At 33.0% G+C, this 24,240-nt stretch overlaps 4 protein-coding genes across 5 annotated transcripts; 2 read left to right on the top strand and 2 right to left on the bottom strand.

Moving 5' to 3' along the window:
• The first annotated feature begins 1,551 nt into the window (after nt 1–1,551).
• On the top strand, nt 1,552–6,474 carry LOC111019339 (metal tolerance protein 4). Its single transcript, XM_022295703.2, has 7 exons — nt 1,552–1,635; nt 3,363–3,596; nt 3,689–3,887; nt 4,880–5,058; nt 5,665–5,815; nt 5,926–6,059; nt 6,184–6,474. Exons 1-7 carry the CDS (start codon nt 1,552–1,554, stop codon nt 6,361–6,363), a joined length of 1,161 nt encoding a protein of 386 aa, XP_022151395.1. The 3' UTR covers nt 6,364–6,474.
• A 5,166-nt stretch (nt 6,475–11,640) lies between these two features.
• On the top strand, nt 11,641–13,945 carry LOC111019361 (DNA-directed RNA polymerase subunit beta). The gene is made up of 3 exons (XM_022295732.2): nt 11,641–11,767; nt 12,315–13,036; nt 13,475–13,945. The coding sequence occupies exons 2-3, from the start codon at nt 12,427–12,429 to the stop codon at nt 13,678–13,680; spliced, it is 816 nt and encodes a 271-aa protein (XP_022151424.1). The 5' UTR covers nt 11,641–11,767; nt 12,315–12,426; the 3' UTR covers nt 13,681–13,945.
• An 83-nt stretch (nt 13,946–14,028) lies between these two features.
• Nucleotides 14,029–17,423, bottom strand: LOC111019360 (Protein kinase superfamily protein). Of its 2 annotated transcripts, XM_022295730.2 has the most exons (8): nt 17,180–17,420; nt 16,858–16,983; nt 16,320–16,576; nt 16,100–16,226; nt 15,750–16,023; nt 15,257–15,389; nt 15,089–15,175; nt 14,029–14,274 (listed from the first exon to the last, which is right to left on the bottom strand). In XM_022295730.2, the coding sequence occupies exons 2-8, from the start codon at nt 16,943–16,945 to the stop codon at nt 14,134–14,136; spliced, it is 1,107 nt and encodes a 368-aa protein (XP_022151422.1). In that variant the 5' UTR covers nt 16,946–16,983; nt 17,180–17,420; the 3' UTR covers nt 14,029–14,133. The 2 variants fall into 2 exon arrangements, with proteins under 2 accessions (XP_022151422.1, XP_087980288.1); XM_088124162.1 differs by lacking the exons at nt 14,029–14,274; nt 15,089–15,175; nt 15,257–15,389 and having other exon boundaries at nt 15,746–16,023; nt 17,180–17,423.
• Nucleotides 17,424–19,605: 2,182 nt separating this feature from the next.
• LOC111019322 (DNA-3-methyladenine glycosylase (MAG)) lies at nt 19,606–22,519 on the bottom strand. The gene is made up of 6 exons (XM_022295668.2): nt 22,034–22,519; nt 21,419–21,490; nt 21,189–21,312; nt 20,537–20,607; nt 20,015–20,072; nt 19,606–19,925 (listed from the first exon to the last, which is right to left on the bottom strand). The coding sequence occupies exons 1-6, from the start codon at nt 22,355–22,357 to the stop codon at nt 19,729–19,731; spliced, it is 846 nt and encodes a 281-aa protein (XP_022151360.1). The 5' UTR covers nt 22,358–22,519; the 3' UTR covers nt 19,606–19,728.
• Nucleotides 22,520–24,240: the final 1,721 nt, after the last annotated feature.

The following is a 24,240-nucleotide window of genomic DNA, read 5'->3' as shown; positions in this document are numbered from 1 at the left end:
TTTAATGATTTCCCCGAATACTACATTAAACGAGTAGAAAAGGTGCCTTATAAGCTTCCCCTGCGTATATGTATGCATACATATGCAAAATGAAATGCCCTCTAAATCTTTATCGCCTCTTTATTTTAGTCCTTTTTATATATCTCTTAAAATTCTAGTGTGTCTTTTCATGTTTGTTAAATTCCAATGACTAGGGAAATGAACAAAAAAAAAAAAAAAGAGGATCAAGGGCACCCGATTCAAGAAAAATGTTTCAATTAATTGACATAAAGGAAGATGCAAAGTAACATACGACTACGCTTTAAGGTTTAGATAAGATTTTGGGTGGATTAGATATAAATTTAATGAAAAAGTTGACGAAAATATTGATTCCTCAATTTTATTAAAATATATTACAAAATACAAGTGTATATTCATGAATATTATTGAAAATAACTTATGTAAATCAGGAAATCCTTAAAAATAAAACATTCAAATTAATAAATAAGCCTATCACATTTTGTAAAATAAGTATAAAATTTATTAATAGTATATATATGTATTTAAAAAAAGGGGGCAACACATCATCCCTTTAAAAAAAATATGTGAAAAATATACATGAATAGGAGGCCAAATAAAAGCGTTCTAGTTTAGAGAGATGATGGGAATATCATAATTATAAAAGAATTTCTAATTTAGAGGGATGAATGAGAGTCGTCGTTATACGTCCCACAAGGGTGCTGGAGATTTGAAAATTTTTGGAAAAAAATTAATTGTATGTATATTTATATCAATGATATTTTGTTAATATTTGTTAATATTTCATGGATATTTTTATAGTATAATAAAATATTCAGTCTTTTTAGTACTACAAATACAAATACGAGATTTCAAATCTATATATTTTAGAACAAGTGAGAGATATCTTAACAAATTAGCTAGGGTTACGTTAATAATGATTAAAAAAAATTAATTAACTTCTCGTATTGATACAGAACACTTCAATTTTAGAAAACATAGATACAAAGCCAATAAAAATTTTAATTTGTGGACATAAACATTAGTTAAGGTAAAACATTCCTACTTCTTCACTTCAAGAGAAAGCATATTTAATTCTCTTGCTAGGGTAGAAAAATTTCAAAGAGAAATTTTTACCTTACATTTGAGTTTTACTTTTATTTTATTTTTACAAAATTAAATTGTTTTATTATATTTAAAAATACGAATTTATATTAGGCTACCTATGAATTGACCTCATTTTTCTTCAATTTATCCGGCACTAAGTAAATAAATGTATCTTCTTACTGATTACTATTAAAAACATTACGCTATTTTATTTTTTAAAAATATAATGACGGTCAATAAAAGAGGTACTATCATTTCCAAAAGGAAAAAAATAAAACGGTGAATGCTAGTTTTTTTTCTCTATATATTAAACCAAGATCCCTATCATTTTCCCAAGAAAGAAAAAAAAAATCCAACTTTTTCTCGAGAAAAATTAGGTCCCATAGCTGGATTTTTAAAATAATGGAAGGTGTAAAGAAGCCATTATGTTATCTGATAATAGCGATGATGGGGAAGAAGAAAATATCAGTGGAAGAGGAAGCAGAAGAAGAATTATTTCTCATTCTCACGCCAACAATAACTCAGTTTCATGTCTCAAAAATGTCTTCTTTTCCAATTTGCCAGACAAAGTTCGCTCTGGGCTCGATCCTAAAACTCCGCTTCTCTTTGATCTCTCCAAAACGCATGGTTTAATGGAAGCTACGTATCACTACTCAATTCAAAAGTTTTGTTCATGTCTCAATTAAATTTCTTTTCTTGACGAGATTTGATTGAGAAGAAAGAAGAAAAGGAGGGCAATTGTCTCGCCCTCGCTCTATCTTAGTTAACAAAAGAGGACTACTCTGACATATACGACATAACAAAATTTAATTAATATGGTAGATACCAAAAATTCCTTGAAAAGAGCTAAAATAGTTTAAAAAATGTTGTATCCCACCTATAGATTGATAGATTACATCAATGATAAAGTTTATCTTAGCAGATCTTAAATGAGTAATATACAAAAATAACCATGTCCAAATTAAACAATCAAAAAATTTAAAAAAATTATATATTTGCAAAATTATAATCCTATTACTATGTTTAAAAATATGACAATATCTGTTTATGTCCTTAAATGTCTATTTTAGTCCACTTCTATCCAAATAATCATTTTGTTTGGTTTATTTTCCTTTTTATATCTCATTTTTCCATTTCAACATTTCTTGAAAGAATAATATCAGGCTAATAATTGGTCTTTGGTCCTTCTTGCAGACTATTATTATGTTTCTGATAAGTAAGAGAGAAACGCATAAAGATAGAGAAAATAAAAAAGAAAAAAAAATTAAATAACTATCCAATTTTTAGAGACAATCAACACGAAAATTCTTACGAACTATATAGCTTTTGTATTAAAAGAGTTTTAATTATTGGATATGTAATTTATGTTAAGATGGACTAAAATTACTATCATTTTTTAAACAACACAACATAAACAACCAATTTTAAATCTAAAGTTTATAAAATATATAAATGTATTAGATCATAAATCTTTGTTTCTGATCTTTATCAAATTTGAACAACTAATTTCTGAATAATACTCACCCCTTCCTACTGACCAACGTAAAAAATTCAACCACTATTAGTTTTTTTTTTTAATCTCTCTTTCTCTCTTATTTTATTTTTCATTTACTTGTTAAAAAACATAGGGAAATTATATTAAATGACATAAAATAAAAACGTAGTTAAGTATCCTTACTTTTTTTGTTTTTCAAAAATATCACCAAAGTAGTTTATTTTTGTTGGTCTTGTATAAATTTACAACTTATTTCATCTTTGTAAAGTTTTAAACCAATGCAATATATAAAAATTCATATTCATGTTGTGTTATTTTTGTAATTCCCTAAAAAACATAATCGAGTTGCTGATTAAGTTTCATTCACCCTTCCTAACGGCCTATCAGTAAATTTTTTACAGATAAAAAAAAGGAAATGCAGAAATAAAAGTCCTTTTTCAAGAAAAAATAATAATAATCATTTACCCACTATAAACTATGAATTGAATAAATTTAATTAAAGATTCCGCTGATACTATATTAAAAAAGAATAAACTATCCCTAAACTAAAAGGTTAAGGACTCCGTTGATATTATATTAAAAAGGAATAAACTATTCCTCGATCTACCTAAAAGTTAAAAGCTTTAGTTGACGGATGGAGTAAATTTAATTTTTATATCGGATATCAAACAAAAATTTAGCGTTTAGCATCGAGGAGCACGAGATTGTCAGTAGAGAAAAGTAATGTATGTACAAAAAATATTCTGGGTGCTCTGAAAATTAGAATTTGTTCTGTTTGGTGCTATATGAATGTCTGTATGTAGGAGAGAGGGAATATTACGAGAGACAATTCTCGACCCTCCGATCGTTCGAGGAAGTCGACGGTCTCGAATCGCCCGGAGAGTCTCCGGCGAGCGATACCGAGGCGCAAGATCGAGATCAAGAACAAGAACAAGCCCGACACGAGACAGCCATCAATGTCTCAAACTGGGCAAACGTTTTCCTCCTCGTTTTCAAGGTTTCATTAATGCCTTTCATTGCTGTGGTTATTTTATGTTCCTTTTTTTTTCTGTCTCTGAAAAAAGTCTGCCGGCGCCGGCGCCGGAGCAGATTTATGCGACGGTGAGGAGTGGATCTCTGGCGATTGCGGCGTCGACGTTGGATTCTTTGCTGGATCTAATGGCCGGCGGGATTCTGTGGTTCACACACATGTCCATGAAAAGCATCAATATTTACAAATATCCCATCGGAAAATTGAGGGTTCAACCCGTCGGAATCATCATCTTCGCCGCTGTAATGGCTACTTTGGGTATCACAAAATTATAATCTCATTATGATTTTTAATGCATGAAGTTTTGAGAACATGTTTTCATTTTGCGTCCATAAGAATATCTTAACTTTAAAAGTTATGAAAATTCTTTCAAGTTTTAAGGATATATTAGATATATTTGATCATGGGGCGAATTCGGGTGAGGAGATTCTTCCTCTTGTTTCTGCCTTGTCTCGATCGGGACCCATATTTTGTCCCTGATTTAATTTCGAACTTAATCAAATCGGAGATTCTCCGACTCGATCAAGTAGGGGACTTAGGTTATTTTGTTATCCCTGATCAAACAATCTTTAAGATTTAGGAATTTATGATTAGCTATCAAAATTAAAAATTTAATCACTAAATTTATCGTTTAATTAAATTATTAAAGAATATATATAAAAAATTGATAAAAAAACAAACATATATAAAAAGATTAAAGATCTATATGTTTCGTTTCCGTCTTAGGAATTTTATTTTATTTTAGTTTTTATAGTTTAAAAAAATACTATTTTAATTTTAAAATTTTTTAGAAATAACTACTTTGATTATTGATTTATACAAAGTTATTCCCCTTGTCCAACAATTATTATGGCATATATAACTATTTAATTTTTTTAGAAATTAAACCACTCAAATAGATCTCGTAAACAGTTTATCACAGCCCAAATAAAAATAAATAATAGATATAAACAGCACCAAACTCCATCTATCTAAGTTTTCGAATCTAGTGATAATTTAACATATCGAGAGAAGGAAATCTCTAAACTTTAATGGTGGTGTCTAACAAATCTTTAACTTATAATTCTATTTTACACATCGTTCATCTTAAACTTATAAGATTAATGTATCTAGCAAGGACCTCTAATCTCTAAACTAGTAAGTCGTCCTTAAAATCTGAATTAAATTTATATCTAATATGTCCCTAAACTTAAAATCGTTGTTTAAGTTTTTAAGCTAGAATCTTAAACGCCAATTAATTGGGTTGGTAGGGTTTCAAGTGCTGGTTGAGGCAGTGGAGAGGCTGATCCAGAACCAGGGCTCGGACAAGATGAGCTCTGACCAGTTTCTATGGCTCACTCTCATCATGCTCATGGCCACTGCTGTTAAGCTTCTCCTTTGGTTTTACTGCAGAACCTCCACCAGTAAAATCGTTCGTGCCTATGCAAAGGTAAATTACTTTTTACACATTTCATCCACACATTAATCATTTTCCCCTTTTCTTTTTTTCGGTTTCGATTTCGTTTCAGTTCTTAAACTTTCAAAACATTCACTTAGTTCAACAACTATTTTTAAACGTAACTATTTTGATTTTTGAACAATTTTGAAACACGGTCTATTTTAATTCTAAACTTTAAAAAAGTAACTACTTTGGTCGTTGGGTAGTACTATATATATTATTTTGCTACCCTAATTCTTGTTTCCAACATGTTGATATGTTGATATGCCGTTGGTATGCATATACTTGAAGATATGTTGTTGATTTGTTAAAAGAAAAATAAGGGTGGAAGAAGGAAAAATGGTTATTTTGTAAAAATTAAAAAGAACTAAAATAAATACTAGTTTCAGAACTAAAATAAGATTTAAATCAAAATTCATTAGAATTTTAACTAGTTAGCACATATTGTCATTTTAACTAATGCTATCCATCAAGAGTACACCAAATAACTTTATTCATGAATATAAATGATAAATTTAACTCGAGAATATAGTTCAAATGATTAAGATATTACTTAATTACTTATCCAAATGTCATAGATTTTAATTATTTGGACAGGATTATTATTTCGATGTGGTAACGAATGTAATTGGGTTGATTGCTGCGGTGTTGGGCGACAAGTTCTTTTGGTGGATCGATCAAATTGGGGCCATTGTTCTCGCTGTCTACACCATTGTAAATTGGTCGGGCACGGTTCTTGAGAATGCCGGTTTGATTTCTTTACTCTTAAAATGCTGCAATATAGCTGTCACTCTCATGATTATTAGATGTATAGCCAAAACACATTTTAAAATTTTTGGGTATATATTGGATGTGCAGTTTCATTGGTGGGGCAATCAGCTCCGCCAGAAATGCTACAAAAACTCACCTACCTCGTCCTCCGACACCATCCTCAAATCAAACGGGTCGACACGGTCCGTGCATACACCTTCGGGGTTCTTTACTTCGTCGAGGTAACAGTTAACTATTCTTGTCGTTCCTTTGTTGGGACATGCATGCGTTTTTCAATACGACTTTGTTTTGATGTAAAGATGAGATTTAAAAGGAAATTACAAGCTATGTATATTATAAATATAGGTGGATATAGAGCTGCCAGAGGATTTGCCATTGAAAGAGGCTCATGCAGTGGGGGAGACATTGCAGATAAAGATAGAGAAGTTGGGGGAAGTTGAAAGGGCCTTTGTTCATTTGGATTTTGAGTGCGATCACAAGCCTGAGCACTCTGTTCTTCATCGCCTCCCTTCAGCCCAGCCTTAGATTCTTTTTTCTTTCTTTCTCTTGTTTCATAATCATAATCTCCTTTGATCTTTTTGGAATTTGAAAGATGTGTGTTCGTTTGGTAACGTTACTAGTTTTTTGTTTTGGTTTTTTCTGTGTGTCCCATTTACTATTTCTTGTTTGAAGAAAAATAATTGTATTTGGTAACTATCTTTTGTTTTTGTTGAAAAAAAGGAGATATAAAAAACATACTTACCAATAACTATTTCTTATTTTTTGTTCTCTAAAATCTTAAATTATAAAAGTAAAAGTTCGGTATAAAAATGAAAAACGAGAAACAATAACAATTATCAAATATTTATTTCTCAGAAATTGAAAATTGAGTCCATGTATATAAATCAAATCTTGAGATATAGGAGGGAGACCATTTTGGAGAAGTGAGATTTCCATGTGCATTTTTTTCCCTCCTGCACTCTCATTTGGAGAGAAGTTAGCTTGAGGTTTGGTTTTAAATTTTTTTTTAAAGATATTTGGCTTACCAGAAAAAATAATACAAAATGATATATATATTTTTAAAAAAATTTAGTCAAGCTTTGAATAGGAATTATATTAAAAGATCATAAATAATGAACAAGTTAATTCAAAAGACATTGAATTTAGTTTGCTGGAGATCTCAATGTGTTAGGTTTAAAGTGATAAATGAAGAGTTATACTAGGCTGAAAGTTTTAGAAACTCTCTCGTTGGATTAAGAAAAGTTTGAGGGTCCAAACGAGCATAACAACGAGAACTAAGTGGTGATAAAAAATGATTTAGTGTAAAAGATATATCGGACAATTTTAAAAATTTAAATCTATGCAGTTGGTTAGTGATCAAGAAAGCGAATATATACTTGTGAGAAGATTCAAAACCTAACCTTAAGCTTCGGAATTTTAATACCATTATACTTTATAATTAGAGTTAAATCTTTTTACTTTTTAGTTTTCACTATCACAGATAGATTGCTAAAAAAAAAGAGAAAATTTGATACGGTTAAGAGCCAAAATATATGTGAGTCTCGTATTATATATTTATATTTTGAATGATTCTCTAGGGATACATGTATTATCTTTTACAAGATAATTAAAATAAGGCGTTCATTTGTTTAAAATGGTATTCAAGTGAATGGGAAATTGAAGTGTGGAAAATAAAGGAATAGAATAGTCCCACGTTCATAAAATAAGCATTGTTATCTTCTAAGACCATCATAGACCTTTCAAGTAATAATTAATGTATTTTCAAATTTTAATATTTATATTATCAAAATAAGGTTAAATTAACGGTTTAATTTATGGACTTGTAACGTTACATATAAAATTTATAATTAACATTTAATTAATCTATTTAAAATTATACTTGAGCCTAACTTAATTGGTTAGGTAATGTTATAGACAAAAACATCGAAGTTTCGAATCCGTGTACCAAATTCTAACAAAAAAAACAAAAACAAAAAAGGGAAATCCTTAGGAATGGCTACTCAGGTTATCCTTAAGCAAAATGGTCAAAGTTTTTCTAAATTACATGACATGGCCAAAGTTGGTTTCCTTGTATAATTACTTATTTATCCCTCTACACATCTTATGCCCATATTGTCCTTGCAGTCTTTCTCCATTCGTTTTATGCCTCCTACATCCCCTTAAATCTCTCCTAAACTAGCAATGTTATACAAGAAAATTTACCTATATCATATTGAAACCACCTTTAACTACAAAATCTATATAATTCCTAAAATCTTTCCACAAAATTTAAACCACCAAATCCACATATATGATTCAAACAAGTTTAAAATGTGTTTAATTTTTTTAAACAAACCTAACTAATTGGTTTGAACATTCCACTGTAATCAGCAACCTTAAATACAATGTTTCTTTAATATTCTTACACAATGTATCATTAATCCCCACCCATTTTATTTTTACACTTTTTCAAGAATTAAATCAATCAATGCGGGAACATTATGTGATCATTGTTAGCCACGATTTTAGTTGGGAGGAGCACAACAATTATCAAGGGTTCATTATCGGGCACGTTTCAATTCCATTCGATTTCATCCTACAATAACTCTGTGAATGTATTTCTAGAGATCTTCATTTTCTAGAAGGGAAAAAAATTACACGTCTTTCACTTTTCAGAAATGGTACTGGCAAGTCGATAATTATGAGGCTGTTAGTAGATAGGGATGTGGCGTGGGCCATATCCCTGTTGGCGGATGTCAGGTGCAGCGACTACGACATAGTTGTAGATACTGACCCGGTATATAACACCATCTATGGGGTAGTGAAAGTTCAGATGCCGAAAATAGATTGAAAACTATATGCAGTCATATTTTGCTTCACATAATATTTCTTTATCACTAAATCGGAACAAAGATCAATGCATACAATATGACAAAAAGGTAACCAAAACCAACAAAATAAAAAATGCATATTATCATTCAAGGAAACATATATTAATATTTACCTAATGAGAGATACGATGGATGTGTAAATCTATAGCTACTAGAGATTATCTCACAAAATAAGCAAGAGACATCAATACAACGAGGTAGATTAGGATTCTATAGAGTAGATGACCATTTTGACTGGGTTATCATTTTAGTTCTTGATATATGAGAATTAGTCATCGAGTTACTGAAATATTACTCGAAAGAATCTTCCTATTGCAGCAAACCAGTTCTTAGAAAATTAGATTATTAATGAAAAAAGAAAACTCCACAAGATTCAACCATTGAATCAAGCCCAAAAAAAATTCGTCCGGTAGAACCAACAAATAAGAATGCGTATTCCTAATATTGTTAAAATTAATTAGTTCCTAATGAGTATCAATTAGTACCACATAAGTATCAATTAGTTCTACGGGAATCTAATTGGAAGTTCTTGATTTTTTTACAATAAATTTTAAATATTTAACAATTAAATGGTTACATTGAGCTAAAAAACATCGGAATTGACAAATTCTAGGTACTAATGATATTTATTGAAACATCAGAATTGAATTCTGTGTTTAAATTTATTGAAATTTGAAATTTAAGATGAGATTTAAGATTAAAAATTTATTTATTTAGTTTTTTTTGCAAACTAAACTACCTGACAATCTAATTTTAACAATATTTTTATTATTTATTATTTAATCTAAACTATATTTTCAATATAATCTCCCCAACTGACCATATCTACAAGGTTTACAGGTTATGTCCAACAAAATCCTTTGAATATTGGAGGTTGCTAACAAATGGTCAATTATTTAAACCTCATTTATTTAAACAACATTCAAAATTGATCGATGAATACCCTTGTTGGATAAGCAAGAGTGGGAAGAGGGATGCCAAAGATTGTGTACGTCGAAGAGGGACGCCGAAAGCTTGAGGTGCACGAGGCTTGAGGGGCTTGAGACTTGATTGAATCAAATTTTATTTGATTTTAGGAATGAAGAGTTAGGGCAAGTGTGGGAAAAGGAGTTAAAAGGCAAAGCTGAGAAGGAGTCATTTGAGTTGTTTCCCTTCCATAATTGATCCTAATATGATATTAATTTTCAACTATTCCATCTATAATTTTAAAAACAGTACTTTACAGCTTCAATCTTTATTTTTTTCACTTTTTTAATTTGATTTTACGTTTTTTTAGTCTATTTTACACTTTGATTCAATCTTTTTTTTTTAATTTCAAAGTATTCAACAGATTTATCTTACAAATTTGGAAATTTTGAAATCTATATGTTATTTAAAATGTTTGAACTCTATAATTTCCATTCACTATCTTCTTTTCTACAATTTAGGTGCACTACAGATTTATTGAAGGGTAGTTTCGTCACGAGTTTATAGGGGAAATGGTAGAATAAATTTACCTATTTTGATGGAAGGGTAAATTTGTCTAGGTTTCGTCGTAAAACTAATTGGTTACTTCCAATTACGTAAATCAATAGTTCAAACCGCACTCAAAGGTAGGGTATTTCCCATTTTTATAGGAACTTCTGTACCAGAAACAATGGTATCTCCAATTATAGCCCCTCTGGATGTAAAATATATATTTTTCTCACCATCCCCATAGTGTATGAGACAAATGTATGCATTTCGATTAGGGTCGTATTCTATGGTTACGATTCTACCATATATGTCTTTTTCATTCCGTCGAAAATCGATTTTACGGTATAGACGCTTATGACCTCCCCCTCTATGCCCTGCGGTAATGATTCCTCTGGCATTACAACCTTTACCACAACGATGCTGTCCATAGATCAAATTATTTCGTGGATTGGATTTTACTTGACTGTCTACCGCTCCATTGCGTGTGCTTGGGGTAGAAGTTTTGTATAAATGTATCGACATGCTATTAAGTATTTTGATTTAAGTTCTTTTCTTTCTAAGAGGTGGAATAGAATAACTTGGTTTCAGAAAATGGATTCCTATTCGAAGAGTGCATAACCGTATGGATAAGCTCACACTAACCCGTCAATTTTGGATCCAATTCGGAATTTTCCTTGGGAGGTATCGGGAAGGAATTGAAATGTAATAATATCGATTCATACAGATACAGAAGAAAAGGTTCTCTATTGATTAAAACACTATACCCGCGGGATAGGGATAGAGAAAAAGGAAAAAAACGAAGATTTCACATAGTACTTTTGATCGAAAAATCAATCTGATTTATTTCGTACCTTTTGCTCAATGAAAAAACGGGTCAGATTCTACGGGATCAAACCTATAAGACTTAAGGAATAATGGAAGGGAATAAAAAAAGAAAAAAAAAGAGAGGGAAAAATAAGTAAATAAAAATGACGTAGAAGAGTCCAGATTCCAAATGAATGAAAACGTGATTGAATTGGTCCCGGTCACTCTTCGGGACGGAATGGAAGAAGGGAGGAGATTCTCGAACGAGGAAAAGGATCTAATGACTTCGAAAGAATTGAACGAGGAGCCGTATGAAGTGAAAATCTCATGTACGGTTCTGTCGAGTGGCCTTACGTAAAGTTGTCAGAGTACGCTTAACCTAGGGATTTGAAATCACTGCTTATATACGTGGTATTGACCATAATTTACAAGAACATTATGTAGTTTTAGTAAGAGGGGGAAGGGTTAAGGATTTACCCGTTGTGAGATATCACATTGTTCGAGGAACCCTAGATGTTGTCGGAGTAGCTATTTTTATGATATTTGATTATTTTGGCCATTTTTCAAATGAAACTATTTAATTTAGCTATTCCTCTGATTGCGGGAAAAAAAAAATTCGTGAAAACATTTTCTGTTGAATAATATATTGGGCCGAAGCCCAACCATGAGGAATTCATATTTTTCTACGTTCTCTTATCTGTAAGTTGCGAAACAACCGCCCCCTCGTTGAAGAATCCATAATCGGAGCCAGAAAAGGTGGCGAAACTCTCCAGTTGGCGGCTCTTCGTCGGAAACTTTAGGTTCGTTTCCTCATCATTAATCAATTCAATAAATTGTTTTACTTTTTACCTCACCACTGTAGATATGAATTGTGTGTCTGTTTGTTTTTAGAAGCTCTGGAAATGTATCTGTATCATTACCTTTGCGTTCCGCTTAATCATGGAGTTCGAGTTCTCACCGTTTCTTCTTGAGTTTTATGTAATCTTTTTGTCGACAACTGAATGATCTTTCTTCTTAATTCCCTGGATATTAGGCCTAAAGAATAGGGTTAAAACGTAGTGACAACTGTGGAATTTAAAATGCTTACAACTTTTTCTGGGTAGTGAGACTGTGCTAGGTGTTTATTCTTGCATCTTCACTGTAGAACAATTTCCTCCTGTATTTGTATTTTTTAAGTCGTTGTTTAAGTGCTGCTCCCAAAAATGTTAAATAGACTGAAGCAGGCACTAAATTCTGTATGTCTGTGTGTGTATATTTCATTGGACCGATCTAAAAGCTGGTACCTGAAAAGTTTAAGAATTACCATTTCTGGGTTGAGTTTGCCTTTGCCTAACTGTGCTTTCACAGATGAATGGGGATTTTGACTTCGAGGAGTGAGTTGCAATGGAAGTATAATTAACAAAAGAATAGTTTGCAGCAGCATTGTGATTCTCTTTAAGCCTGAGGCTATATTTCTTCCATGAATTCTCTTTCCTTGCATTCTTCTCTTGGCCCCTCACTTACTTCAAAGCCTCTGCCATGCTCTCTTAAGAGGCCTCTACCTATTTGTACATTATGTGGCTCTCATCGCAGTGCTCGGATATTTTCCCGTTCGGTTTCATTGTATCCTTCATTACATGTCAGCAAACCGGTCACCTGTGCTTCAACTCCTTCAAATGAGGGAGTAGTATCTGTGATCAATTTTGAAGACTTAGTTGAGAAGGATTTTTCGTTTCTCGATTCAGACGATTTTAGTTCCAGTGAAGAGTATGATCAAAAGATTAGGCGCATTATTTCTGCTGGGGAGGTTGCAGAAAGTTCTCAGGTTATGGTTTCCATTCCTTCAGAAGGATTTGTTGATCAGTTGTTTGACTCAGCTCCTTGCCGAAGTTTACTTGTCCTCCATGATTCTATTCTAACGTTAGCTTGTATCAAAGAAAAATATGACAAAGTTAAGTGCTGGCAAGGAGAAGTTATATATGTACCAGAAAAGTGGGGGCCTTTCGATGTTGTGTTTCTCTATTATCTGCCTGCAATGCCTTTCGAACTCGACGCGATTTTTGGAGAACTCTCAAAACGTTGTGTACCAGGTGAATTATCTGCTTTGTTATGTAAATTTCAAGTCTTTTGATCGGTTGCATTGGCTACCTTGCAAGTTCCCAATGATCTGTTTGTCTTTTTAGTTTGCATTTTTACGGAGAATGAGTAACCTTGCAAGTTTGAATCACCTTTTACTTCAATTTACATCGTGTATAGAACTGTATTAGACTACTTTCTGGCAAATAACTACACTTACCATTTTTTTGCAATCTCGACATCATAAGTTGTGGATTTGAGCAATGGGTTTTTACCATGCCCTCCAACATATATTATTAGTCCTTGGCATGTGAAGCCAATAGTCATACTGTGGCATAATCTGTGCAGTTCCTTAAAAAATAAAATCACATAGAAGTGAAATTCTTGCTTGTTTTGTAGACTCATCATATCACACAGCTCTAAGATTATCTATTCCCTATGTTGCTTAATAGGTGCAAGACTAGTTATTAGCCATCCCAATGGAAAGACAGCATTAGAGGAAGAACAGCAACAGTTCCCAGATGTCGTAGTTTCGGGTTTACCTGATAAGATGACTTTGCAGAAAGTTGCTGCAGATCACTCTCTTGACCTGACTGAATTTGTAGATGATAATGGCTTTTATCTTGCAGTTTTGAAGTTCCACAAGGATAGAAGCTAAGCCTGAATATTTCATCAGAGGCTAGTGGTTCCATGTCTATTTCCTGCTGTAAAATCTCCGTGGTTTGGATAAACAAAATTTAGTTGTTTTATTGTGTTTTTTCCCTTTTTATTTCTCATTGATCACGAAGAGTACCATGGCAAGGTAGTTTCAAATGATCAAGTTTGACATTCTCCGATCCTTGTTGGTTGCTTACATTTCCATCCAACAAGATTGATACAGTACATACTAATTCATGAAATCCTGAATCAGATCAAGTTCCTAAGTTGAATGTGGGTGAAAAATGATGGTGATGACTAGATGAGCAAGATTTGTGCATCTTTATAATTTCCTTTTGTTGATGCATTTAACTGTAGAATAATGGAATAAGATTACAAATTACAGGAGAGATTGCTGTGCTCGAGCGTGTGCCTACTCATGCTCGGTTGTATGTTAACCAAAATGTGTATAATCTCATGGACGAGGTGGAGGTTGAGATTCAGCTCCTGGTGGTTTAGAAGAATTGAGAAGTGGCTGGAGAGCCTTAACAACAATTGTCATGTTTGGCCTAAAGTCAGCCTCGTACTGAACACACAGCGCTGCAACTGCTGCCAACTGAGAGAGATTCACATGAAAATTAGTGGAATAAGAATCCCCATCCGAAACATTTACTACAGTAATGAAAGCTAATGTCCATTTAAACTTTGTCTGAGTTTGTTGTTGAACATGATAAAATTGCACAACAAGATTTTAGTTCAGTTTGTGAATAGAGCACAACTAGATTAATTCCATTCCCTGTTTGAGAGTGCTTTTAGCTTTCCACTCAAATAAATTCTTATGTTCAACTGTAATGTAAAAAGTTGTTTTTAAGAAAATAAAATAAAAGCAAAATTACTTGATCAGAATGCACTTGTAGAATGCAGCCTAGAATTATGATCTTTTATTCTAGTGCTTATAATGTCAATCTAAACATAACTTAGTAAATCAGGCATCAATTATTTTTAAAGTTCAAATTCTCTACCTCACATTTGTTATACTTAAAAAAAAGGTGCCTAAAACGACGGTCTTGCTTGATAGGTCTAAATAGGGGACAGGCTCTCACATATAGCATAGATGAGGTTTTATATTATTACTTACTACTTAGGACAAAGGATTGCGTGTATGAAGTTCAAATGGAATTGCAAATTCACCCCTATAGTAGAAAAATATTTACTTTTACCCATCTAGTTTGTTTTTTTTTTAGTAAAGAACAACAATTACTATAGAAAATAAACTACTCTTGAAAGTCTTATCCATCTAGTTTGTTAGATGGAAAAAAAGTGTCCTACCGTTCCTTTTTGCAAAACACGCCCTTCCAATTTGAATTAATTGTGAACACATTCCCAATGATATGAATATGAATGTGATTATATAGAAGAAGAGAAGGTACCTTTGCTATAGCCTTTGGTGGGTAATCGTTGTTTAGCTTAGGATCTACACACTGTTTCACCTTGTCCTCACTTAATCTTGGTGTTGCCTGCAGAATAATATGAATGGATAATTAAGTCCGAGGAGTATACTGCAGGCACTAAGAAGATTGTAGTAAGGGAAAACTTACCCAAGTAACAAGACTCTGTTGTCCCTTAGGCATTGTGTGATCTACCGGCTTTCGCCCCGTCAAAAGTTCAAGAAGAACTACGCCAAAACTATAAACATCACTCTTCTGAGTAATTTGTCCTGTCATAGCATACCTAAAGAGAAACCAATGAATCACATTAACATGGAAAAGAATAAATGAAAAACTAGAAAGGAAGTAGAAAGAGTTTAGTCCCACTTTCAAATTTCAATTCAATCTGGTGTAAGGCAACAATGTTTCAAATATGTGTAAGACAACACAATAAGACATTAATGTGGGTATGTATGGAGCCGTTAGGTTGGTTGATGAATGTATCAGGTGGGCAGATTTTAAGTCTAACAAAGACCAAAATGTTTATTTTTTTAAAATTCATAGATAAACTTAAAAATTCAGAGACCAAAAAAGAAAAATAAAATAAACCTAAGATTTGTAGTTGATTGTGGCCCAAAATTCGGTAAAAAAACAGAGAGCTTACTCTGGAGCATGGTATCCAAACGTTCCTAAGACTCTAGTTGAATGAAGTCGTGCTGCTGTGTCGGACGATTGATTCGTCAAGTTGAAATCAGCAATCTTTGCAAGGAAGTCGTCAAAGAGAAGAACATTGCTCGACCGGATATCACGATGAACTATGGAAGGCTGAACCTTCTCATGTAGATATTCAAGACCTTTTGCTGCACCAAATGCAATTTTGACTCTCTGATTCCAAGTAAGAACTGGACCAGGCTCAGCCCCTTGTACTCCTTTTCGTCCTGCAATAGAAAATTATCAGAAACAAAACAAAACTTACCAACAAAACAGGAAACTCTGCAATTTAGCTTGACATACCGTGTAATATATCGTGCAAAGAACCCATTTGTGCAAACTGATATACCAAGATTCGATTATTCGCCTCTAAACAATACCCAATTAACTCCAAAAAGTTCTCCTGCTTAAGTCTAGAAACAGTAGATAGCTGCAAAACCATCACAACATATGAATATAATTGCATTAGAATGGAGTGACTAACATATGACCTTCAACATTCATACTTCTTCAAATATCAAACCTGAGCTGCAAAATCAGTGTCAGGCTCTGGTGAGGAACTAGTATCCAATTTCTTGATTGCTGCAGCCTGACCACATTTTAACGTGGCATAATACACCCGGCCATAAGAACCTTCACCGATAAAAGATTTCGTACCGAAGTTACCCGTCAACCTATTCAACTCATCCAGTGGTATGACTGGTGTTTCAATAGGCAATACTTGCTGGGGAGCTCCACTTCTGACAACACTGGCACTCCTGTGCTCTCCTCTCTCGCTGCCTACGATGCACAAATCATAGACTCTCATAATCCCCATCTCGACAAATCATATCATTATCATATCATATCACATCACCATCCACAGCCAAAACAGAGCAAATCTCACATTTGAATTGTAAAAACAACCAACATGTCTAAGAACAACCAAAATGCAAAACAATTACGCCCTCCCAACAAAAGAAAAAAAAAAAACCATTTACACAAACAGATTGCGTGCAACAACAGCACAAGGCAAGACGCGAGGAATTTACAAGAAAGTTGAGAAGAGAATGAGCATTTACCACCATATGTATTCCCCCTCGGCGGGGCGGTATATTGACTGGAAGGCGCGCCAAAGTTTTCCTCCTCCACACCTCCGCAGCAGAACATCGCTTCTCGTCTCGTCAACTCGCCGTAGCCTCAGAAACCTACGGACAGGAAAATTCATCAAATGGGGAAATGGGGTAATCGAAAACACAAATGGGTGTCTCTACGATGGAACATATGAGCAAAGATTCGATGGGAATGCAGAATTCTGAGCAGACAATCGAGACCCATTTGGGAATCGAGAAGATTGCGATGTTAGAATGAAAAAAAAAAGGGAAAAGAAGGGGGGAAATTGACCTGGGATGTGAATAAAAGTGGAAGGCGAGAGAGAGGAGAAAGAGATCGAAAGCAAAGGGAGGAGGAGGAGGAGGAGGAGGGGATGGGAGAATCCCGGCTATGGGTTCCTGAAATGGCGATTCGGGGAAGGCAGAAGTTGTTCTATTTAGCGGGAAACTCGGTTGCGATTTGTGAAACCGCTAAACAAAAACAAAACCCACATAGACAGAGACGTGCCTCCCACCCACGTCGCACGTTCTTCTCCTTTCTTTTCTTTTCTACTCACTTTATTCGTTTCCTTTGACACCAAAAATGTTCTAAACTTTTTTCCAACATTTAAATCTCATTTCCTACTTTGTTACGCTATTAAAAATGAAAAGAAAAAGTTAAAATACTATTTTCGTCTCCTACTATTCGTTCATTTTACTATTTGTATGCTCGTTTTAGTGATGTGATTTAAAAAAGTGACTATTTTGATTCATGTTTGTAAAATTTTAACATAAATTCTATACATAACGAAAACCTTTTAATGGAAAGTTGTGGCTGCATTTCAATAAATATATTGAGTGTAGTGTCGTGTCGAAATTGTGGTGGAAAACTTGAGATTGAAAGTAAAATTAAGTAAAATTAATGGACAAAATTGAACCTTTTAAAAATATATGAACCAAGCTGAATCAACGAGGGAAGTATAATTATCAAAATAGTATTTTAATAAAAAAATAATTAATTAAAGGACACTTTTGGTCCCTATATTTTAATGAAATTACGATTTAGTTCTTGAATTTTAGTTTGTAATGATTTAGTTATTGTAATTTCAAATTTGTGATAATTCATATATGAGACTAAACTATTATAATTTACAACTATATGGACTAAATCGTTGTTATAAATTAAATTTTTTGGACTAAATCATTATTTCAATAAGAGTGTATTGACCAAAAATATTTCTTAACAAAAAAAAAATCTAATTTTAAAACCTCATTTTAGTCGGTTCAATAGTCTATTTCCTCGTGTGAGTACAATAAATATAAGGATGAAAATTTGAACTTTCCACCAGAGAAGGCATAAGTAACTTATTACAAGGTTTATTTTATTGTGGTCTCTTAAAATTTCAAAATGTTTATTTTAATTTCTTTTCTAGTCTTTAATATTTTCTGGCTCAATAATCAGCTCAACCAACCTAGCACAAATGCATGTCAATGTCAACATGTCAGTAGATATAATCTAAGCTACCTTATTCATTTGTTAAAAACAAATTATAAATTAAAATATATATTTTGACAATTTAAAAACTGAAATATAAATAAATTTAGAGTTTAGGAGACTAAAATACCTACTTAGACAGTTTAGACATCAAAATGGAATCATTTTAAAAGTTGATCAACTAAAATAAGAGTTAAATATTTTTAAAATTGGAACACGTTTTAATAGAATTTCACCAGTTGTATAAGTATTTTAAATTTTGGACTTTTTGTGTATATATATTATCTAAAACTAATATTAAAAATATAAAACTAGGTTAGATAATTTTGAAATTCATCAGGTTTTTATACGTTAAATGTTAGAAAATCCATTAAGTATACCATGGTCATTGATGTTTTATCGAGCCCAAATTAAACTTTAATCAATTCTACTGTAATTCTAAAAATAATTTTGGATATATAGTTGCAATAAAACTATAAACTGTCATGTTTAAGAAAAAAACAAATAACAACTATTTTTCTTGATAAAAACAAATAACAAAACATTATAAAAAATAGTTGGCAAACAAATACCATAGACTTTAGTCACAATTTCATCCGTTTGTTTCCTATTTTTAAAAAGTGTTACTGAAATCTTGTTAAAGTTTAAAAACAAAAACATGTTTTTCAGAGTTACATTTTTTATTTTTTTGTTTAAAATATTATTTTAGTCCACGTATTTCTTGCTTGTGTTCATTTTGGTTATTGTACGTTTTCAAAGTTTCTTTATTTCTTCCAACTACACTCAATATTCTTTTGAGATGTAACAATAATTCTATATTGAAGAATTTAAGATGCATAGAATCTGTGTTAAGATTTTTTTAAAAATTGATCAAAATTTTCACTTTTTAAAAGTACATGAATCCAAATAAATGATGTTGAATAAAATGAACCAAAATTGAAAAGTAAATGAATCCAAATAAATGATGTTGAATAAAATGAACCAAAATTGAAAGTACGAAAAAAAAAACAGAATATCGAAGCCCAAAATGAACCAAAGTTGAAATCCAAATATCAAAATAGGACATGAGTTGTTTTACTTTAAGAAATCAACTTTAATAAATCCCTCTTCTTTTTTTTTTCTATTTCCCGAAATCTATGTTATGTGACTTACGCAGTGGATTCCTACCACTGAAGCTCAACACAAGATCACTATTACAAAAAAACACTTCTTTTTTTTTCTTGACTTCAACAGCTGAGTCAAAGAGATTCAAACTCGAGATGAATGCTTTTTGAAGATGATGTTGTTCTCTTTAAAATCCCATCCAACTGATATAGAAGATTTACAACCTCCCCAAATCCAGTTTCACTAATACAAAATAATTCAAATCAAATCGCAACAGACTGCTCCATCTCCTCCCATCCGGGTGGCCTAAGAGTGTTCTTTGGGGCGCTTATCCATGGAGTTCCTGCAATGGCAAATCTCCACAGGGCATTAACATGCTCTGGTAAGGCATACTCGATTCCAACACGAGGACCTACTAGGATGTTCTCAGGCTCCGGAGCATCGAGGAGTTCTAAACCACCTGGAACACATTCATGCATATATCATACCAACTGTGAATTTTCTGCTAGGCTTTACAGGTAGAACTAGAAGCACGGTAATGACGGTTACCAGGAATGTAAAGCCGGTGGTTAGACCATTCTGTTGATAATCCAAGTGCTTGGCCAACCTTCGAAAAAATTGAGAACATGAATTTGGTAAGTAGTGAAGAGAAACATAAAAAGAAGAGTTACATACAAATACTCTATGCATCCTATAATGATGTTCAACCCTTAAAAATTTCACAGATTAACCACAGAGTCTTCCTCCTGGAAGTTATGTTTATAATATAGATCACAATGCACATATGCATTGTTACAAGCTAAATGCCACAAATTCAACTTGTTCACTGCATTTTTCTTTCCCGGAAATATGAGATTTTTTTTTTTTAGTACAACAAATGTGGAGATGAGGGATCGAACTCCCGACTTCAAAGGAAGGAGTAAGGTGCCTGAACCGCTGAACTATGCTCATGTTGGCGGTAATACAAAAAGTTTCCGAGTTTGTCTTTAAGAAGCCATCTTTTGGTTATTGGGTATGGATAAAAGAGACGGTGGAGGGATTAGGGAGGGGGTGGTGAAGATATTTCCTTACCTTCCCGGGCCCAGTAAGAAGAACAGGCTTGTCCGTGATCTGACTTCTTCGTTTCTGAATTGTCTCCAATCCTGTATTGTTATTTACATTAATCTAACAGTGCAGAGTAGTGAAAGTTGCAATAAATATGACATTCCAGTTGATTTGCAATCAATATCAATGCATTCACAAACAGAAAGAAATGGCCAAGTCGTATAAACGAGTCTGCGAGATTTGAATATGGTATAGAAGCATAAGAAATTTATGTGCTTCTATTCTAGGACATCTTCCCAATACTACACATTAACTGAGGACCACAAGGGAAAAATTTAGTGGTTGTTGGCTCACAGGTGAGGCTTGTGTAACTTAAGAGTTAAGAAGTTGAACCAATGTTTACTATGTAGGTTTGTTTATTACAGGCTATGGGATTCTCAATCTCACCGGTTCACGAACCCATGTTATAAAAACTCAAACTTATTAAACTTACTCTTATATAATTACCAACTTATGGAAATCATAAACCTACAGACCAGAGAATAGGTTACACAAACTCAGGTTCGTAAATCTTTAATACAACCCAAACACACATTATACATATCCAGGCTACCTAAAACCATGAGACAAACAATCCTTAAAACGAAAGAATTAAGGTACAAGCAAGGTGTGAAGTTACCACTGACAGGGGCACAAGATCTGATTAACACAGCAGCACCAACTCCAACCTCATCAGCCACAACATTCAACATCATATGGAGACCATAGCAAAGATAAACGTATGCATGCCCACCAGGTCCAAACTACGTTTGAACACGCAAATCCGTGCAAAATAATTAATAAACATCTACAAGAATCAAATATCTCATTCTTCATTCTTCCATCATCAATCACTTGAGAAGTACTTACCACTGGGGCTGTTCTTGCTGTGACACCAAACCGACCATGACAAGCTGAATCATTTGGTCTATAAGCTTCTACCTGTCCAGTGTCAGAAATACTTTTATGGTTAAACTATAGTTTAGTCTCCGAATTTTTAAGGTTGTGACGAATAGGTTTTGAACTTGAAAACGTCAAAAAAAGTCTCGTCAACAACCTATTAGAAACTTTTTAGAATTCAAGAAGCCACTTTTTAGAGTTCAAGAAGCCACGTATAGTTTAGCATACTTTTGTTCAGTTGTCGAGTCTTAAGAAGTCGCTAGCCACTTTTGTTCACAAATCCAAGATATTATCACAATATTACCATAAAAAAATCCAATTCCCATTCGTAGAGAACAGATTTTGGTAACATGGTATTCAAACAGACATACAAACAAACACATTGTGGGCATGCCTCTCAGTCGCGTGGTATACAATCAAACAATCAAACAGATTCCCTTTTCCTGTAGAGAGGCAATCCAATCTCGCAGTACTGTTAAGACCAGAAGTTCTCATCGCCATTAACAATAAGCTAATTAGAACCCAAACCATATCGCAAACAGAAAAAGCAAACAACATATACGAGAAAGAATGAGCAATGAGTACCTCAGTAATCCGAAGAACGACGTCGTCTCTCCTGAGAAGCTTTCCGAGCAAGCGTGGGGCGAGGTCCAAAGCGTCGACGAGGAAGAAATCCTTGGAGAGAATCGTGAATCTCTCGGCAGAGGAAGAGTCGGAGACCAAAGCGGTGTGAGGCGAGGGCAGGGATTGGGATTGTGGGTCGGCCTCGGGGTTCGATTTGGGCCTAATGAGGACCGATTTGGCGCGATGCCCTGTTTTCTTCTTCCTCCTCCTCGTCCGAGGTTCATCGATTTGAGAAATGGGGTTTTGGGGGTCGGCGATTTTCTTGAATCGCCGAGTTCTGATCATTTCGTAGCAGAGGAAGAAAGCGAGAATCTGAAATGGGGATTGAGGATTGGGGATTGAGGAGAGGGCATGGCCGCATGGGGGCCTGGTCAGAAGAACTGAAGCATTTGGCTTAAGTTTGACCTTCCGCGGGTTTTCTAACTGTCAACGGCTTCTTCTGTGTTCTTTGAAAATGGGAAAATTCTACGAGAAAATTTGTGGTATTATCGCAATACTCTTTTCAATTTAATTTTACTACACTATTTATTTATCTATTTATTATGTTTTAAGTATAACGAACGATGAAGAATTTGAATCCATGATCTCATGGTTAGAGATATGTGTCAATTAACAAATTAAGTTCATATTGACTACTTCTATAAATACTCCTTTTATTTATAATATCAACATAAAATTATAGAGTAAACATTGGATATTATTATTTTTTTGAAATACTACTTCTTCCTCAATCATTTAGTATTATTTAAAAAATACCATAAAAGATAAAGAATCATATTAACATTAATCACAACGAGGTAAGATTGATCTAACACTAAATAATTATTGAAGAAAAAAAGTCCATAGTAAGAGTGAAATGAGGTACTACTATAAATTTTTTTGGGATCTTGGAATGAATCGGAATAAGGAACCTTAGAATGAACCCTACCTGTCAATCAAAAAATAGGATTGGAGAGGACCACCTGCGAAAGATCAAAAATATTTTTATGGAATGTCCTACTCCTGCTCGAGCTTTTCAATCCACCAATCCCATAATTTTAGGGGTATCTCTTTCTTAAGTAGGACTGGAAATCCTTAATGAGTGGAATGAGCCTATCCCTCTGACCTATCATTGTTGGGTCGATCCAGCTGGCAGCTCCTGCATCTCTTGCATCTCTATGGGGCTTTTCATATAAGTTTGTTGTTAGGAGTCCCTCTAGTCGAATCTCTCGTCAATAGAAGTTTATTGACTGACCTAGTTCTTCAATCTACCGTTGCTTCTTAGTTACAGATGTCCATGCTTTGATTAAAAACCCTAACTTGAATCTTCAGTAAAATCGGAGTATGGTATTCCTCTTCCATTCAATATATGCTACTTTCGTTATTCATTGGTTATATTAGTGTTATTTAAAAAATAAGATGACATGTCAACATTAATAAGAATGAGGTGACGGTCGGAAAAAAAAACCTTTCCTAATGTTATACAGAGGAGTACTATCACATGATCTAAATGGAGGAACTACCTTCAAAAGGCTAATTGTGTTATGTTGGATTGGTTATGAGATTATTTAGTGTTGTATTTATGAAATTTAACAATTTTCATGTGCTATGTTTAAACTAGTATATATATATAGCACTTATTAGTGTTACTAGTAACTTAACACGTGCGTGGTACGTTGTAACTTAATTTAAATCTAAGTTAATATTTTTGCATTTCAGACTATTTTCTTGAAGCATATCTTTGTCTCTTATTATTGTTTAAGATCTAATGGTTAGATAACACTACTTTGCCATTCAAATTAAAAAAAAAACTTAGTCAATTATTCTCTTCAAGGGAAATAGAAGGAAGAAATAAAAACAAACTGAGAGGTTATGTAAAAATTTAATTGTGTGTATAAAAATGAGAAATTTTGATATAGTTGTAGAAAATGAGAGGGAGATCGCAGATCTATTTAGAATTCTAAAATTTTTAAATTTTTCTCGTCAATAATTATAATTAAAAATAACTGTCATAGATTTTAAAATTAATTTTTTGCAAAGGATTTTGAAAATAAATTTCCTATATTCAAACTTCTCACATTTTTGCATTTCAATTTTATGAAATAATTAGTTTTAATATATTTTTATACTTTTATTATTTTACCATTAAAATGCTATAATTTTTTAAATTTAATTAGTAATTATAATTA

The sequence above is a fragment of the Momordica charantia genome (genome assembly GCF_013281855.1).
Source record: "Momordica charantia cultivar OHB3-1 chromosome 5 unlocalized genomic scaffold, Mcharantia_2.0 BLBB01000005.1, whole genome shotgun sequence".
Classification (NCBI taxonomy): Eukaryota; Viridiplantae; Streptophyta; class Magnoliopsida; order Cucurbitales; family Cucurbitaceae; genus Momordica; species Momordica charantia.
This window is presented reverse-complemented; position numbering and strand designations above follow the sequence as displayed.